Raw genomic sequence first — 19,726 nt, forward strand, 5'->3', positions numbered from 1 at the left:
TTACTTTTATAGGTCCACAAATCAGTGGAAATTTCAAGAGTCAGGGGGCTGGCATAAGACAACTGCAGCAGTGAGGAGGCAAATCTAATGAGCACAAGGGCTGATCTCCAAATGTAAGCTGTAAACAAGTTATGTTTATAAGGATGTGTTGGGAGACCTTTTCCCACATGTTTTTGCATGCATTCCCATTCTGGAGTTCTTTGAAGAAGGCATGAGTGGAACCATTAATACATTAATTTTTATATGCATACATTTGTTCAGACATTCATTTTATCTCACCCTCATTCCTTCAAATCGTGACAAGGCTCTTAAAGGTCTTAAAGCTCGTAACGTCCGTAGTGATTTAATGGCACCAAGTTCAGAATAGCCCAGAGCATTGGCTATTAAACTAACCAATGAGACCTATAAAATACAGGAAAAAATAATTTAAAATTTTTTCTACACTATTTAAAAAAACCCAAACAGATCCAATCAACAAATCAACAGTGACAAATTGAAGAACGACACAATTTTCATACCTGCTTGAAAGGCAAGAGGGTTCATAAAGACATGGTTGAAAAAGAAATATATGCTAGCAAATGTCTATTATGGTTCATTAGGCTTTAACAATCATATGGAAACACACTATTGGTAAAGGATATAATTTTCAGGAATACTAAATAGCCATACTTGCCATAACTTCATTAAAGTCTGACCTTCCAAAATATTTAAAATTCTGAATACATTAGGACACTTGACTAACTACTGACAATATTTTGAATATCCATAATCACTAATGCTATGCTAAACATTGTAGTGGTTAATTTTAAATATTTGTTATAAATATTACTTCTAAGTCAAACAGTTCATAGCAACAATAACCAGGATATTTCTGAAATATGTATTGAAGGAGGGGGTACCTTCTCACCTGCCTGACAAATCTTTCTGTTTTTTTATACAGCAAAATATTATGGGATACATATTAACAGATGGTAGCCTTATAAATCTTATAGTAAGAACTTTATTATCTACAGCAGTAGTAAGATCCTGATGCATGTTATGGGATTTCATTATAAGACAATCCACTTGAGTAAGGAGCAATTAATTTGTTCTCAAGTGGAACTGAGCTTCAGACAGTGTTAATGTGAAGGAAATTCATTTACTTCGAGCAGTTTTGGAGACAAGAGTGGGGAAACATCATACCTTGTTCATATTTTATTCAGTTCTACCACCAAAAGCATAGAAGACACATAAATGAACACAGACTATTTCAGTCCTTGAGAAAATCCCTCAATGTTCATTTGTGTGCAGAACTCTTCCAAGGCTGTACAGAAACAGGCATTCACTGATAACAGTGGTGAGATTTTGCCAAATATATGAAAAGTTGGTTTCCTGTATTAGTTATATCCATAAGGAACAATTAAATGACTCACAAACATAAGAGTTACAAGATCATTTCTCAAAAGGACAATCCAAGAGCAAATACAAATCAATTATTCATTACTATGTTGCTATATATTTTAATCTAACAGAAAATAGTATTTAGTGAATTCATATCACTGTACATTTTAACTGGAGTACATGCCAAGATGTAGTTCTTTTAATCAAAGGAAAGGATTATTTTATTGCTATAATGGATAAATGTAATGTGCTGTGATTTATAAGCATATTATGAAGAATATCTTACTTATTTTCTGTAATCTGTAGCTGAAGTCTGTTCACTTACAAGAGATAACAGTGTTTCTACCATTGCATTAACTATTGTCATTAATTGTTATTAATAATTGTTATTTGTACAACTTATTCGTCTTGTGATTCTACAGTGGCAGAGTTCTTTTTCATCCTTAACCACCTTTAATACATTCCAGAGATAATAAGACATGGAGTTTTCTGTATTTTTAATAGAATAGCCATTTATTCACTCACATCAACAAGATACCCAGACATAACAATAAACTTTAGTGTAAAGATAGCACATTTTATGAGTCAAAATTGAACTATGAAACTAATATTAAAAAAATCCGTCTCTCACTGGGAGAGCACAACATCTCTTTTAAAATTGATATCACATTAATGGGTCCTTCATTTCATACTTTTCTCCCCGAACTAGCACTGTGCCTTAGCTGCCTTTTGCAAAGCAGACTCCTTCCTAGCTAGTTAGGCAGCAGTAGCTCCTGTAAGCTCAGGGGCACTGCATGTACTGGCAGCTCTCAGGTTGCGGTTGTAAGGCATTCTTTGGTCTTGTTTGTGCTTTCTCTTTCAGACTTAGCAGCTTTCTTACCATGGTGCTAGTGTCTTACACCATAACCCTGAAGTTGTTTCTCAGAGAAATACTTCACCTATTGGAAAAAACGCTTCCCTCTGAAGGACAGTTCATATGACAAGCAAAGATCTGCTTGGAATTCAATTGTCTATCCAGCTGTTCTGTACTGCTCTGATGTTCTCAGTCTTCTTACCTTGCTCTTCTCTCATCTGTTCCATCTGTTTTGTTGCTAGTAGGTGAGAAAATAAGTGTCTCTGTACAGTGATAATTAGATTAATTTCTTTTTTTGAGATAAGAATGAATGCAGATGTAGTAATTGTAAGAAATGGAAACTAACTCAAAATCATGGAAAGATTTTCTACATTTGTATCCTAAAACTGAGGAGTTGTATGTCCTCATTTGTGTTTGTCTTCTAATATAGAAACTTAGCAGTCACTATTAGCCCTGCCCAAGATCCTCAGTCAGGGTTGTAAATCTGGGCCAGATCGTTGTTCATACAGCTTCACCTTGACTTTATTTCTATTTAGGCCTAAAGTTTGATCCATAGGAATTCTGTGCTACTGGGGAGGGGGCTAATTAAGTGATTTCATTCCAGGTCCTCAGTGGCACATGGCCCTCCTCACTTCCAGCTTCTTATTGTATCTTTTATGTAGTTTAATGCTCTAATATTACACTTAACTAGGAATAAAAATATACTGCAAGACCTCAAAAAAATCCATTTTTTTCTGTGTACTAAGTTAATGATTTTTCTTATTCTTTGAAAGATGGAAACTATGTTATTGGTTTTCCAAGCAGGCATTTTTACACTCTTGGAAGCTATGACACTAAAACCCAGCACAGCCTTTTTACGCTTTATGTAGACTATCTTATATTATGGCCCTATGCTAAGATATATTTATGTATTTCTATATGAACTTTGTGAATAATGCTTAATTTAACCTACTTTCCTGGCAAGTGATCAAAAATTATTTTGTTTAGATGCATATTTGCAAGCTGTGATTCTATTCTGTAACTCACTGAACAACAGTTTTGGGGTTTCTGCCTATGTCATCTGAATATTCCTTTGAATTAATTATTTAATTTCATTATTTTCTGGATTTTCCAAGCCAGATAGCATCCATGTTAGGATGCATGTAACAATATATGAGACTGGCTGGGAAGACAAAGTGACATCTTTTTATATATCTGTTTTTTCAACACATCAATAAGTTTATCCAATTTCTTGTTAGTTTTATTATGAAATTGTCAGAGCAGCAGTTGCCTCTTCCTCTATGCATATGGCATTTGGCACAGAAGTATAATGTGACCCTGATCTTTTACAGAACGTTGCTGGTGAGTTAATTATTCTAGAAAGCTATTAAAAGGGTTGAGAGCATGATTTAATTAAACTGCTTTAATTGTTTTACAAAAAGCATGAAATATTTTTAGCTATATGAAAGAAACATTAAACAGGCCATTAATATGACCAGCTTTTAATGTACTATACAACAAGCCCAGTTGAAGGATTCTACATTTAATTATTAAAAATCTGTACTCACTGCAATTCTATCAGGTGTGAGCAATTTCAGGAAGGTCAAATATTTCATTTCACTTACAGATTCATTATTGCCCCACAGTATTTGGCAAATATATGACTTGTTTTAAATGTTACTTATTTCCATTTCATTCATGTATAATTTATTACACAGTGATTTAGAAATAAAGTGTCTATACAAAATTATAGGACCAACTCATAAAGTTTAAAAAATACAGCATAAAATGTTATCAGTTTAAGATTATCTAAGGTTACACATCACAGCAGAAAACAACACAAACAAATGTGTTAACTGACAAACTCATTGGGTATTCCCTGTCTTCTTTCCTGATGTCCTAGTTAGTTCCTAGCTTGGTGTGTGGCAAACAGCTGTACCTTAAAATCTAGACATAATAAACTCATGAGAGATGGCGTCAGAAAGAGAGGTAAAAGCAAAAACCAAGGCATGGGATGACATGTTCTGGACCACCTAGTTGGGTTTGGTCAAGACATTGCTGTCTCAAGCCTTTACTGGGTATCTCTGCTATAATTAGCCTCCCCTCATGAAAAAGCAAGTGTGCATACAAAATTCAGTCTACTTGCTGAAACCACTGATATATGTGTTTGATCTAATTTAAAAGATTGTGATTTTGGGTACATAGGCCACTCCACCCAAATACCTGCTCCTTGCTACAGACATTGTTGCATCAGGCAGAAGAGTGGGGCAGAGAGATGGCATGATAAAATATTAAACTGAGAGAGGTAGATGTACCAATCTGTCACAGCTGTAAACCAACAGAGCTGAAAATTACCATTTCTTAGTATAATTATTAAAAGCTAATCCGGTCACAGTCAGTGAGAGCAACTATGGCACTTCTCACAGTGAGACACTCAGGTATGTGAGATATTAAATGCCAAAGCCCTAAGGGGACTATCAGTGTTTGCTCTTGAATAATTTTAGGGAATGGAATTAAACAACTTGATTAAGTTTAGTCACTTCTAATGAAGAAGGAGACACTGGTGTTCTCACTGGCAGAATGCCACTGAATCACACCTGTTTAATCTGTCTGTTAAAGCAGTGTATTTTCTCTGCTTTTCCACAGGAAGATAGCACAAGCTCACTTTTTTCTTTCAAGCGCTTTCTGGTGGTGCTAAAGAAATCACTGAATTAACCTTAAGCAAGGTAAGGCATTTTTTACCACTTTCTGAAACACTGAATATAATTCTTCAAAAGTAGAAAGTTGCAATCTCATTTATTCATGCTTTTGTTTTTAAAACTATAAATTATGAGTGAAATGTTAGTTTTATAAGCTGCTTTACTTATGATGATGTACATTATAAATCTAAGAGTCTGATCAGATAACAGGATCTCTGAGGCTAAACTAAGAAACCATAGACTATGGCTTAGAATAATCTGTTAAGGTTTAAATTACAAAAAGAATAATCAAAACATGAGTTTTAGTTTATCTAAGAAAAAAATCCATTCTCAACATAATGCTGCAAGGGAGCATCCTTCTACTTCATTAACCTCCTCTTAAGGAAACAATTCACACTGCTTTGTTCTGGTGTAGATTTTCAGATCCAGAGCACAGATCTAGAGATTAACTGTATAACAAAACTTAACTTGGGCGAGTTAGAAAAAAGAGGTCTTCAATTCTGAGTTATGGGCAATACAGCTAGGTTTGGGGTTTTTTTCAGTGGGAGTTACAAATCTGACACATTTCTATATACATAAGGAAATAAGTATTGATGGGACCAAGAGTTATGCAAACTTCACAAGAAATGGTAGCATGGGCAGAAATTGCCCTGAGATGCCATCTCTCAGTCCCACACTGAGGACATGTATAGCCAGTGAACTGGGTCAGATAATGTGTAAAGGCAAGAAACCAAAATATTCTGGAGCAAACCCAACTTTGATCCCTTCTGACAACATAAGCAAGGCCTTTGCACAGAAGTATAAAACAGCTGGGAAGGCAGCCAAGAAACCTTGCACTCTCTTCTATCATAAACCCTGCCAAGTCATAGCTGATTTAATCAATGCAGATTGTCAGCCTATTAAAACTAGTTAATTTTCAGACCAAATAGCCAATGTCTTTCTGTTTTTACTAAAAATGGTAACATGATAGTTTTGAGGGAGAAAGTTCTGAGAACTCAGATGAAGTCTGGATCAAATGTATTTTGTTTTACTTGAAAAGCTACAGTATTTGTAGAAGAAATTTGAACAATGAACTGTTTTATTTGCCAAGGAATAAGATAGTATGATCAGAGTCCATTGAAGACAGCATGTTTAAAAACTAGGGTTTTGCTCATAAAATCTCTTGATATATCTTGGGCATGAAATTACTAACCACAAAGAATGGACAAAATTATGGCTAACCATCCTTTTCCTTCTGGCAAATGAATGTACTTTAAATAACATGTCCAGCACTGCAGGCTACTATTAATGCAGTGTAACTATACAATGTGAATTAATTTTGCACGTTAGATTACTTAGGAGTAATGAATTTTACAACATAAAGATCTTTACTATATTGAACTTTACAGTATTAATGACTCTGTACTTACATCAACAATCAGGAAGTCCAACCAGCACCAGGCATTAGTAAAATATATTTGAAAACCATATGCTACCCATTTTAAAAGCATTTCCAAAATGAAAATATACGTAAAAACTTTGTCAGCATATTCCAGCATGGTCTTGATAGTTTTGCGTTGTTCAATATATATGTCTTCAAAAGCCTAGAAAAATATATCCAGGTATTACTACTGTTTCACAGAATATGCATTATAAAATTAAGGAATCAATAATAAAAAGTAAGTAGGTCAGAACTATTTTTCCCCTTGTTCTTCATCCTCTAATTTTATATATTTCCCATCTTTAACCATGTTACAAGTTGGAGCAACATTATGTATTCTTCCCTGTCTGGAGTTGAATACATATATATATATATATATATGTGTATGTCTTCTGTTTTGCTAATGAATGAAGAAATAAATTCGCAGCATGACTTTTTTATCCTCTGTAGTATTAAGAACCTTTCAAAGATGCACAGAAACCTCACAACCTTTCTCATACATCACTGTTTTCAGATATGTCTGGATAGTCAAGAAAGCAGCTAGAGGGATTCCATTTCTATCCTCCATCAATCGAACTTATGTTTAAAGTCAAATTAAAAAGCAATGTATTTCCTAGAATGTACAACTATGCAAATTTATGTTGTAGCAAATATTCAATTTGAGTAAAGCTGGAAAGGCAGGTAATGTAGATCGTTTTGGAAAGGGGTTGTTAGATTTATTTTGCTGCTGCACTCTTCCACCTCTGCTGCCTTCAAAAAAGGAACAGAATGAAGTAATTCATTTTTTGTTATGGTCTTTCATAAGTAAGATTCAATTTGCGGCTGAGCTTAGAAGGAATGAATGACTTAAACCCCACACATTTAGCTATATTCACAGTCCTTTGTACTCCAGTCTCTTGACAACCATGCTGAAAATTGGAAGGCAATATAAAGTTTGAGTACCTATGTTCGTCTGAAAGAAAATTGCACCAGTTTTACACTGGTAAGACAAAAGTAGCACTTAAAAAGCGCATGTAAAATTTACGAAACCTTTTCATGGTTGGGTCAAGTTTCATTCTGTCCTGAAATGACGAAATACAGCTTCAAGCAAATCAAGTGTTTCTGAAGCAAACATGATTTTTGCTGTTGCTCCTAAAGAGATATCTAAATATATCAGCATCTGCAATTTTGTTCTACTTACTAGTGCTCCACTGCTGAGGAGAATCATGAATACAATGAAAGTCTCAAACCAGTTGTGTTCAACTATGCTGTAGCAGGTCTTTCTAAGATTCCACCAAGTTTTTCCTTTGCCATCCTCTATACTTACTTGGCAACATGGAAATTTCTGCACACAACCTGCATTAGATTAGGAGATATTAGGATCCAAAAGACAATTACTTGAAAGTCAGTATTTACTGTTGTATCAGTATTGTTAAAAGCTTTAACTAATTTTATAATATTTTTCTAATTAATCACTGGAATGCTACATAGGATATCACATCACATAGGATGCTGAATATCTGAGTTTAGATAACTAATCTTGAGAAAAAGCAGACAATAGTAGACAAAATTATGAGTAAAGTCAATTCAAAAAATACTGATTTTTTTGACTGTTGGCAGGGAATTGTTCCAACTGTTGATGGAGTCACACAAAAAGTTATTTGTTCCAAATTTCAGGGGCCCTTTCAAATAACTGAAAAGCATTTTAACAATAGAAAAGTCAATGAAGTTTCTTAGTTAAAAGCTGTATACAGTGGCCAGAGATATAAAGTTACTTGAAACCTCATGAAACTTTCTTTTGACATCTGATTTCCAGCATTCTAGGATAAAAAATATTTCCTTTTTGAGGTCATGAAGGTTCACCAGATTTGAAACCCTCAGAAAATTAAATATGCTTAGTCATAATGTAATTTTAGCAATACATCTCTGAAGTCAACAGTTATTTTACAACCTTCTGTAAAACAGGCTTCTGGTTCAAGAGCTTCTTCACTTTCAATTTCTGCTTGCTCACCCTCCCCAGGAGGAGCAATATCAACTGTGCTGCCTTCTGATGAGCTTGATGCATTTAGTTTCTGCAAGTAAAGTTCCACAGAAAAATTTTTTCTCATTAGATACATAGTCCTTAAGAAATTAGAGTGAATCAAATCATGCCAGTCTGACTTTTGAGGAATAGTAAACTTACAAATATCCATCACCAAAATCAAAACCGTATTAATGACATGTACAGTGTTTAGATCTATTTCCCCATTTATCTTCTCATAAGGAACAATGAAATATAGTTTGACTACTAACCTGATCCACGTATATGACTTCTGAAGAATTCTTAGTAGAATTAAAACAGAAGAGCTTGCACTCTCAAGTTATTTAATTTTTTTACTGTTATACTGGGTTACATTGAAAACGTGTCTCAGTTTCCCCAGCAAAATGAACTAAGAGAAATCTCCACATACATCTTCATGACCACTACAGATGGTGTTTTCACTAACATACACCTTATCTGTATTAAAAAGTTGCACATATAATGTCATTTAATGGCAATTTTCTGTGCAACTTAATTTTTGCAGAAAGCACAAATTATCAGTTCCAAAGTATCTTCTTTGTATTCCAGTCTCCTGTGCTTATGGAGAGACTTTCTGATGTCCCTCCCACCTCAAATTTTTCTATCATTCTACTACTCTTTTGTATAGTGAAATGCTATTTCTTGCTACAGTAAAAGCACTTCTGGATCTGAAAACTGCAAGAGCTGGAAAGTGATATAAAACAATCAAATTAAGAAACTTTTTACCAAGTAGCTTAAAATTCTGATCAGGTCAAACTGTTCATCAGTCATACAAGACTGCCCATAATTTTGTTCTTTTAAGAAAGCGTATTTTGAAAGGATACACCTGCTAAAGATGTACACAACAAATGCAATAATCAGAGTTTGTAACTTTTCAGTTGTCAATACTGTTGTGTCTTTAATTATTTTCATTAAAAATACTTTCTCTTTTACCGTGTAATCAGAAAGCCTTAAAAAAATCTTGACAGTGAAATTCTTTGCTTTATCTCATGTAGCATTTCAAGGGAGATGTAGAATGGACATCTAAATTAATACTTTAAACCGTACAGGCACTGATGTAACAAAAGGGCATTTGGTCACTGACTAGACTTGTGAGTTTAGTTTAGCAGATCTGTACATATTCTTTAACCTTTGGATGAAGGTCATGCATAGAAAGGATGAAGACCTTCCTATACAATTTTGTTGAGACAATGCTTAATACCAACTCCTTCCATTATTTAGTTTTTGAGATATTGACGTTTTTAAAATACAAACCCCCCCGCTGTTCAGAAGATTTGAATAATTTTGCAAGAAATAATAAACAATAACTCGTTTTTTGAAAAAGGCATTTCCATGCAGTCTCTTCTTCTTCAGAGACACTGCTGCAAATTAAAACTAGTTATTTAAATTGTCAGTTAAAATCCAGTCTCTTCAGGAAAAGGTGTTGGCAGCTAAGGGGGTTTTCTACCTGAATTTAAGTAAATAGCACATATATCTTAATACAGCTCTGTAAGCAATTCTTTCCTCATATTCAACTCTTACCTGAGATGAATGAAGTTTAAAATAAAAGTCATGCTGGGTGATGGATAATTTCAGGGCTAATTTTCAAGAAGTTGCCTTTTGTACACATGTGCATATGCAGTCAATATAAGGTCAGTCAGACCTCAGGTCACATAGTTGTTACTGCATTGTGACCAGAAATAAAGGACTTGTCACATAATAGAAAAGACAGGTATGAATTTAAAAACCATTATTTTGCTTTTTAAATTTCATGATCTGTCATACATGGAAAATTTCACTTAAAAATGTGAAAATATTGGGATAAATGCATTACCAATTGGATGCTTCCAAAGTTTGTGTTTTATGCTTAGTGTGTGTGGCTCATCTTCGCGAACGAAGATTTGGGAAGGGCTGTCCCCACGTGGGTGTGCCCTTCCAGTCTGCGCAGTGGAGTTTTAGGTGAGGCTCAGCGTGGGCAGAACTGGCCCCACCGTTTAAGTCCTGAGGTTCATCTGCCACGGCCGAGCGAGCTTGGACAGTGCCAGTGAAGTCCTCAGGACTAGAACCTACAGCACCCGGCATTTCCCAGGAGGTCTCCCATCCAAGTACTAATCCGGGGCTGACCCTGCTTAGCTTCCGAGATCTGGTGGGATCGGATGTCAGGGAGGCATTTAACTGCCTTTTTTGCTTAGTAAACCTGTTAAAATACTTTGTTTCATTTTTTAATACTCCACTTCTTGTACGATTTCCAAAATTTATACATGTAAATAGTTATAGCCATAGTGCCTCTAAACAGAATAATTTTGTTACTGGTCATGCAAATCTGTAAGTCTGGAATAAAATATTCCAGATATATGTGTATCTCATATTGTGAGAATATTTTAAATTTCATGTTCTATATTGCATTTACAAACAAAAATGCCCAGTAAGGTCTACTGTATTAACCATTATTAGCACACCACCTTATTTTCCCCACATAAGGCTTTTTTCTCTTTTAAAAAGGAAATAATACTTGTGAATTAAATCTCTTTATATTTCATAGAATACCCAAGAAGGAAGAAGTCTGAAACTTGTCATTGAAATTATAGGCAGTTCCTTTATTAAACCAAAACCAAATATTGTGGAAATAATTATCTGTCACATTCAAGTTAGGAAAATTAAAATGAATCCATGACCTGATCCATCATCATTAAATCATTTACTGACTTAATAGTAGCAACAGAAAGATTCATCGTAAGCACCAATTATAAATCTAGGAGTGCAAATGAAAAGGCAGGAACATGTTTAACTGCATTTTCCCATGCAAATTCTGCTGCAGATAGTCCTGTCAGCGTTGTTGCTAAAAACCAAGTCACAGAAGTGCAATTTATAACCAACAAAACCTATTTTAATTGTCTTCATTAATTTTCCCACAAAACATTCTCTTCTTTATTTTTAAGTAATCTTGAATGACTGCATTATTAAGAGAAAAACCTCATTAGTTAATAAAATTCCTCTTCTTTGCTTCAAGACCCTAAATTAGGAAAGAACCAATACATTTTAAATAAGGTGACATTAATTATATTCTTTCCAGCAATAAAACTAATAAAACTAATAGGAAGCTCAAGATACATGATAGAGTAGCACAGTCTCCTTTTCAGTTCATAAATGTGATTATCAGCCTTTCGAACATACCCTATAAATACTTATTTGCATCTTCAGTGATATCACATTTTTCTTTATAAGGAAACATTTGAAAGCGATTGCTTATGATGCAGCATTCTCAAGGCCTGAATCAGCAAAACAACATGCTTGACTAGAGCAGAAGCCTGAGCAATACTGTGGAAACCACACACAAAAATAAAACAAAAATCAGACTACCTCAATGGGACTATATTTTTTCTGTAAACCGTAACGTAAATATTATTGTGTAAGATTTAACAGAAAAAAATGCTTCATCACCAACCCAAATACTTGGTTAATGTATGTATAATCAGCCTCCATAATGTCCTTTCAGAGCAATGCATCTCTGATCAACAGCTCCGATCATTAAAACAAGCTTTGACCAATAGCATATTAATGTGCCCATTTACAAGAAGGTGCATTCACTTGAGACCCAGTCTTGCTCTCATTTGATTCTCTCCTGGATTGCAATAAGAGCAAGAGCAGGCTACTAAAATTTTAAGCTTTACAAACGGCTTCATGATTCAAGTGACAATAAAATAAAGGGATTCAGCCATTACAAATTGCCGTCAATAATTCAGTCATGTGATTTTATCCTTGGAATCTTGAAAGCTGCACTGTAATTGAGTGAAAAAATATAAAATAATGGAAATTGATTATTCCAAAGTGACTGTAAACTGACTTTAAATCTCAGATGTTATGATATTTGATTTTTATTTAATATTAAGAAAATTTCTTTAAAAATCTCTTTCATTAGAATTTTATTTGATGTTTGGAGCATATCTTGGTTTAAAATTTAATCAGTGAAATCTGAGAATTCACATAATACATACTAATAATAATTTCTTTGGGCATCTCTGGGCAATTTAGACTAAAATATAATATAGGTAGGTCATACTACATTATAATCAAGGGTACAAAATGAACTACTTGGTGATCCTTTTGAAGCCAGTAAACTCTGCCTGACGGAAACAACTTTCAATCAGATCAAATAGCTTTCAATAGCTATAGAACTGAAATCTCAATCCCCTCAAAATTTTGATGCCTAGTTTTACTAGGTTAATTTGATCTCCTTAGTTTCATGTAACTTTGACTCCCGTGCAGTATTTGCTGTCACTATCCCTTAAGGCTCTGCCAATTACTCATCAATGGAGAGCATGTTTGCCTATAATGAAAAAACCTCTAGAGTAAATATATATGCAATTTTATAAAAATTATGCTGAATAATCTTTCTAATTTACACAAAAAAGTCCCCCAAATCAATTACAGATCACTACCATGAAACACATTCCAAAAAATTACTATTTATGAAGGAGTTTAAAGTTTGCAAAAAGAGGATTTGTAAAATGTTTTGCTTTGAGACTTCTTTAAGGAGAGTTACTTGTTAAGTGTCATTTTAACAATTATGAAACTGTTTTTTCTGCTTTCAGTTTATAAAACTCAAGATATGCACTGTCCAAATGAATACAGAGTGTAGTTTGTAGCATCTTGAAGAGTTGCATTACAGTGTGTTGTAGATTTAAAAGTAGAACATTGTAAATTTTGCACAAGTAGCTACTCCAAAAATTCACGTTATTCATTAAGAAGCTGAAGTCGTGGCAGTAAGGATTTTATAAATCACTTAACACATTTCACACTTTTCAATAAATATTTACATTTATAAGGGCTGAATCAAAAAGGGTTGTTTTTATTTTTTAAAAACTATGCATGCTCCCTTTTTTCTTTGGCTTCTTTAGCATATAACATTCCAGTAGTTTTATGATCCATACTTCAAAACCTGAAGAGCATGCAGTTATTGCTAAAAACTGTATTGAAATATTCAGAAAAATCATTAGCAGAATTAAAAAATGTATGTTGGGGTTGCCAATCCCACCTGACCATGCTGTGATGTGAGTCCCGTGACTCAGCAGAGAGCAGCTGTGCATGTTTCTACTGTCTTGCAATGGATAGGGAAGGGACATAGCTGAAGAGCATGCAGGCCAGTCAAAATCCATTAAAAAGTGATTATATATATATATACATATATATGTATAACTTGCTTAGGTAACCTGTGTGAAAGTGGTGACACGTTGCTCTACCTGGTTAAAAAGCACCAGAGCTGCATTCTTGATTGCTCCAGCTTGGTTTTACCCCTGTGAGAAGTAAGAATGGTAGGTAGTGAAGTTCAAGACACAGGATCACTAGTTTTCCTCTTTTTGGAATCTCTAATTCAAACATGGCTTTAACACAATTAAAACATAATTATTAAATATTTTATTATTAGTTGGAAAAAGGGAAATACACACCACCTGAAATACTCAACAAAATTTTCTACAGAACTTGTTAGTTTATTTTAGAGAAATTAAAAATGCAGAAGCTAGAACTAGTAATCTGCACTCAGAAATTGTGATGCATAAATAAAAATAGAATGAATAAAATTAACAAAGACATGGTTAGCAGATTTGGAAACTATTCCTGTATTTATATAGTGCTTAATGCATATTAAAAATTTTAAGGGGTTTTTTGTTTGTTTGTTTAATGTTCTAGTCTTCATTTAATTGACTAATGATTATTCCTTTTATTTGAAAAATATGTACGTACAGTAAGTAAAATACTTTGAAGATGTATGGCTTTTCATTCCTCCTTCATCCTCTAATAATGATAGAACTTCTAGATCTCGATGAAAATAAATGCCTTCAATTTCTATTCAAATTAAATGTGATGAATTATCATATTGTGTATGTTTCTAGTTTAGATTTAGTATGCCATACACTTCTGACTCTTCTAGCTAATTGTTTCAAAAGAGGATTGGATTGGGGTCTGCACCGTGGAGCATCAGTGTATCCAGAGATATGGTTTAAATCATTATCCACACCTAGTTCGTAACTTAAACAGTTTGTGACTTCTCAAGATACTGTCCCAGAATTGGTTTAGTTTCAGAAGCGATAATTTAGATTGTTGGACCTTTTAAACATGATAAAGCATCAACCAATAAATTGGTCAATTCCTACTGGGTCTGTTTTGGCTAAGAAATTTATTGAAGCCCAATGACAGTGCTTAACTTTTGGGAATGCAATAACTGCTCTTGTCTTTTTACCTTCACCTAGGCACAAAGGCACTAGTGAAGCCAGTCAGAAAACTGAACTTATTCCTTGTTTTGAAAATTCAGTAAATTAGATGATGAAAGATATTTTTACTTTTATCAAAATTATCTATTGTGATTTTAGAAGTCAATTGAGTAGCCTTACTTCTCCATTCTGCATTTTTACTTACTGTACATATAGTGTAGATAGAACAGGTTTAGGAATTCTGATAGGTATATGGGCCTATATAATGGCCTATAGGTATATATATATTTCTTTACTCTTGAGATTTCTCTCACTGATGAAAATATTTGAAATTATTTTTCCATATTCAAATGCAAAGAGTTATTTATAAAGTTGTAAATCTGATACAATGAACAGTTGTTAAGTGGTACACAACAGTTAGGAGTCTGATGTTTGGAATGATTAACATGGTGTAGTCATTTCACTGATTAGCAGCATGTTTTACAATAGAAACAGCATCCGCAATGCTATTGTTAAAAGCTACCAAACCACCCCCTTTAGTTACTTCTGATTTTCTTGCTATCTTCAAAGTTAATTATCTCGAGTGTCTTATTTTCAGAGCAGAAATCTGTTAGTTTTTTTTTTCTGATGATTATTTCATTGTGTATTGTACCTCTATTTTCTGATTATTAATTTAAAAAATCCTCCTTCAAAGTATCAATGAAATGTTCACCTCCTTAGGTAATTTCAGCCAACTATTGCTCTAAAGCAGCGGGTAACTTTATAATCTAATAAATGCTTTGTCCTGTTTCATCCAAACAGACGAATTCCTCAAATTTCTAGTGATACGTATTAGAAAGATCTTATTTAGGTCTGAAACTTGCAACCAGGTTCCAGAAGATGTTCTGGCAGATTTGGGAAATTATTAACTAGAACATTAATTAGACAGGGTTTCTGAAATGGCAGAAGAAAAAAAAAAGGTAAAAAAGAACTAGCCTTCCAAAAGAAGCTCTGTGGCTAGAGTTATTTTGTAGCATAGTATATCTGATAATAAAAATAGGAAATAATACAATTTTCCCTCACTCACCCAAAGTTACAATTTCTATAACAGTTACCTGCTCCTGGTATATTCCTAAGAGGCACACAGCCCCTGCCCCACTTCTAGCATGACAGATTTGAAATAATCATTCTGGTCTTAATATCAGTGACAGTAAGACACCAGAAAAAAATTGATCATTTTACAGTTCCTGGGCCCATCGAGCTTCCCACAGCTCTCTTGTTAAATAGAAGGTTATTACAGAGGATACCTCCTTAAGGTGTTTCAAGTGCTACATACTGCCACAGCTTAGGCAGGGAAAGTTCTGCCCCATCTCTTACCCCTCCTGTTGCAGACCAGGCCTTCTAGCAGAAATGTTGTCTCACTGGTACCCCTTGAGAGGCAGAACAAGTGATGGTGCACTGTTCTAGAGAGGGAGCTTAAACACTGTGCCAATGCACTCTTTATCTTCCTTAAAAGACAATCAGAAGGTAGCAAAATATTCAACAGTAACTGTTGATGTGGTCGGAGAAGACTGGGAATCTTCACCAATGCCCATCACATGCCAGAACATCTCTTCCCACATTACCAGAGCTGGTGAATTTTTATATGCACAATTAAAAAACCCCACTTTATCATTTCCCTACAAGTAATCCAAAAGGAATAAGGAATCCAGAGCAGAAAGTGCAATTTCTCTAATATTCACAATTTTCAGGGCACTATCTGATTAGATACTGTTCACAATATGCACACTTGCACTGTGTGAATACATGTTAGACAGCTAAACACTCTGTAAGCAGAATTTGGGAGAAGTATTATAGTTCCAGCTTTGCAACGGTATTGATTATTACATTCTATGGGGATACTGAGGCTGCACAGACGTGCTAAATCTATCCTAACCCCACTGAAAATTTCTCCACAATTTCTTAATACAAACACCACTCATCATTTACTTCTGGATTTTCCACAGTCACCTGAAATTTTCACTTTCAAATTGTTTATGCAGACTTTTGGATTTGGTTTTTGTCTGTGAGACATAAGGATACAAGTCCACAAAGAAACCCTGTAAAATCTCTTTGGATTTATTACCATCCAGAAACTTCAAGATGGCCTTAGAAGGCAAAAGCATAATTCCTGAACCAAGCAAAGATGGAGATGAACAGAGCAATTGACTTATGAAAGTCACCTTGAAACTGGTATTGAGAACTTCTCAGCACAACAAGGGCTTTTACTCCTTTTTCTTGAGATGTACATACATCACATATTCACCTGGAAAGCAGAGGAGTTTCTGTCTTTGCTCTGTGTTTTGTTTTGTCCTCAGCTGTTCTGATAGAATATACAGCAGTACACTGTAAACTGAGCCATTCAGTCTACCTTAAAGAAGAAATAAACAAATAACACCTATGGCACAACCAGTGACCTGCCTTACAGCACAGACCCACAAGCACTGAGGCAGAGAAAGGGGTAAAGACTGCCAGGGGATCACTAACCAAGTGTGGATGGGAACTCCCCAAGTTCCTCTGCTGCTGAGGCTAACATGTCATGTAAACACACATTTAGCCTAATGCATATTACAAACCTTCAAATTAACATACTTGGGAAATTTTTAGGCTTGTAACTTTGTAAGATGGAGTTACTAGGAAGGCACTCATCATTGTATTTATCAAAACTAACCACAAGGAAAGCAGAAAATTTATAGTAAAATGACATTTTAAAAAAACAGAATATATGAAAATACATCAAAGACTTTGCTAAAGGTTCATTGGAAATTACAATAAGCTTTTATTAGATCAGTTTATATGAAAAATTCTTAACTCTCAGACCCAGAGTCACTCTGAATGGGGTTCTTTGTGATTCTAATAGATCTCATAACTTACACCACTTTACGCTTCCTGTATCTCATATTCTTAAATTGCCATGGGTAAGCACTGCTGCTGGTACTGTCTTATACATCTGCATTGAAATATGTTGTTTCATAACTGACCAACTCAGTTGTGTGATAGAATATCTTGTTCTTCATCTTAAAATTGTTACACAGAGCAACAATCTTTGCAGATGCAATTAAGCACACACTCCTAATGTTCCTTTATGTTCCTTATCAAAAAACCCATACTATGATTAATTAGATCATGGCTATCCATTAATGTAATGTGGAATAGTTTGATATTGCTGAGGAATGCATCATTATTTGCAAATATAGCAGTTATACAGCTATGATAAAGTCATGAATGCAGGACTTCTGTATAGAAGAACTTTATGGTAAACAAACCCTTTTGTATCAATAACTTACTACACAACATCACAGCTTCTAATCCAATTAAAAGCAAATTTATCCATGGTTTCTGAGCCCTTCAACCTCAAGAGTTCCTAAACTTCTCCTGGCACTGAGTATAATTATATCCTACTAATGCATTTATTAGCTTGTCATTAATCATGACTTCAACAAAGTTTTCCTGGAATACTATTAGCATCTGTTCATGATCACTCTGTTATTTCAGCCACTTAAATTTTGAAATACATGGCATTTGGTTTTTAGACCAACTTTTAGACAAACAATAATAATAGCATAAAGGTTTCAAGTAAGCTGTTTCCGCATGCTTCTATATTACAAGATCATTCTGCTCTTTAGGATAACTTGATATACTGCTTTGCCATGACATTCATGGGTACCTGGGATTACTTTAATTCAGCCAACTATGGTCTCTGAACCCAAAATCTCTAAGAATATTACTCTCAAAATTTTTGGATAATCCAGAATACACTACTGATTTGTGAGAGTTAATTTTTAGAATTACCCTAAATATTGAAAACCATTTTTTTTTCTCCAGTTATATTTGCTCAGGTATGCAAAGCTGTGTAGTCTTAATTGTTCCTTAGCCTTCTACCCTTAAATTCTTATTGCATTGTAGGTACTATAGAAAAAATGCTTTATGAAACGTATGCTAGTCCTAAAGCCTCATAAAACTGTGAAAGAAATAATCATATTTAAAGTCAAACATCTTCCAAATGTTAATAAGCAAAGTGCTAAAAATATAAACTCTAAGGACCCTCTACTATACCATTATATAAGGTAATTTTTTTCTTGATTTATGATTACACAGAATTCTAAAACAAGAAATACATATACACAGTATATTACAGTTTTTAAACAATTCTAAATATATGATTAAAACAGGTAAATGCACAATTTAATTGTGAAGATATGAAAATTCCTACCTGTTTGCTTTCTTCCATGTCAGATTCGCTGCTAAATTCTTCTGTATTTAAATTTTCAAAATCTGATTCTCCAACTGCAATGGGCACTGTCACAGTGAGGCCTGGGTTGTTTATGAATGACATGTAATCATTTTCATCAATAATGTATTTTTCCACACTGCTGCCTGTGCCTACACCACTGGTGGTTCCATTCCCGTCTTTAAGATAATTCAGATCTTTGCTTATTTCAACAGCAGTATGATTGGAAATGCAGCTGTCTTTCTTGTTGTTTAGTTCTTCAAGTGCTTTTATTTCCTCCAGAGATTTCTGCTTTCTAACAAAGGCTTTTTGGACGAACTCCTGTATCTTTTTTTTAACATAATCTATTCCCTTCTGGATCCTTGCCACAGCAATCTGGAGATTGTTCATTTCATTATCATCATCTGTAGCAGCAAGGTTGTCTGAACTAAATGAGCTCAGCAACAAGGCCAGAAACAGGTTCAATACCTAAAAGATAAGAGAATACAGCTGTGTAGTAAATACATACATATAAGAAGTGTTAGAGTTGGCAATGCTGGGTAAACAGTTGTACTTGATGATCTCAAATGCCTTTTCCAATTTAAATGTTTCTATGATTCTAAAAAAAAATCAGCAGGTTACTTATCCTAAATAACTTTCTGGGACTTTGAACATTTCTGCTGACATAATGTCAAGATTGCAAGATTATGTAAATGACTAAGATACAAACATTTTGAATTCTATTTTATAAGACTTTAAATAATGTTGAAATATATCACTACAGAAAGAGAAGTTTGACAGATAGAGGGTTTAGGCATAATCAGAATGAACTGCCAAGTTTAACAGTAATAGAAACTTAAAGTGTAAATAGTACATTCCATTTATAATGCTGATTTCTAAGAAGTTTTCACCAATTCAATATTTATTGATTGAAATTTTGC

The 19,726-nt window shown here is 34.1% G+C and overlaps 1 protein-coding gene across 4 annotated transcripts in view; it reads right to left on the reverse strand.

Moving 5' to 3' along the window:
- Window positions 1–19,726, reverse strand: part of LOC139674832 (sodium channel protein type 2 subunit alpha-like) — a 75,690-nt gene that overhangs the window by 13,329 nt on the left and 42,635 nt on the right. For all 4 annotated transcript variants that reach the window (XM_071561650.1, XM_071561648.1, XM_071561651.1 and 1 more), the window contains 5 exons: window positions 18,789–19,274; window positions 8,262–8,382; window positions 7,512–7,666; window positions 6,321–6,494; window positions 280–402 (listed from right to left, as the gene is read on the reverse strand). In XM_071561650.1, coding sequence (XP_071417751.1) covers window positions 280–402; window positions 6,321–6,494; window positions 7,512–7,666; window positions 8,262–8,382; window positions 18,789–19,274 — 1,059 coding nt within the window. The remainder of the gene's footprint in view (window positions 1–279; window positions 403–6,320; window positions 6,495–7,511; window positions 7,667–8,261; window positions 8,383–18,788; window positions 19,275–19,726) is intronic.

The sequence above is a fragment of the Pithys albifrons genome, chromosome 8 (genome assembly GCF_047495875.1).
Source record: "Pithys albifrons albifrons isolate INPA30051 chromosome 8, PitAlb_v1, whole genome shotgun sequence".
Taxonomy (NCBI): domain Eukaryota; kingdom Metazoa; phylum Chordata; class Aves; order Passeriformes; family Thamnophilidae; genus Pithys; species Pithys albifrons.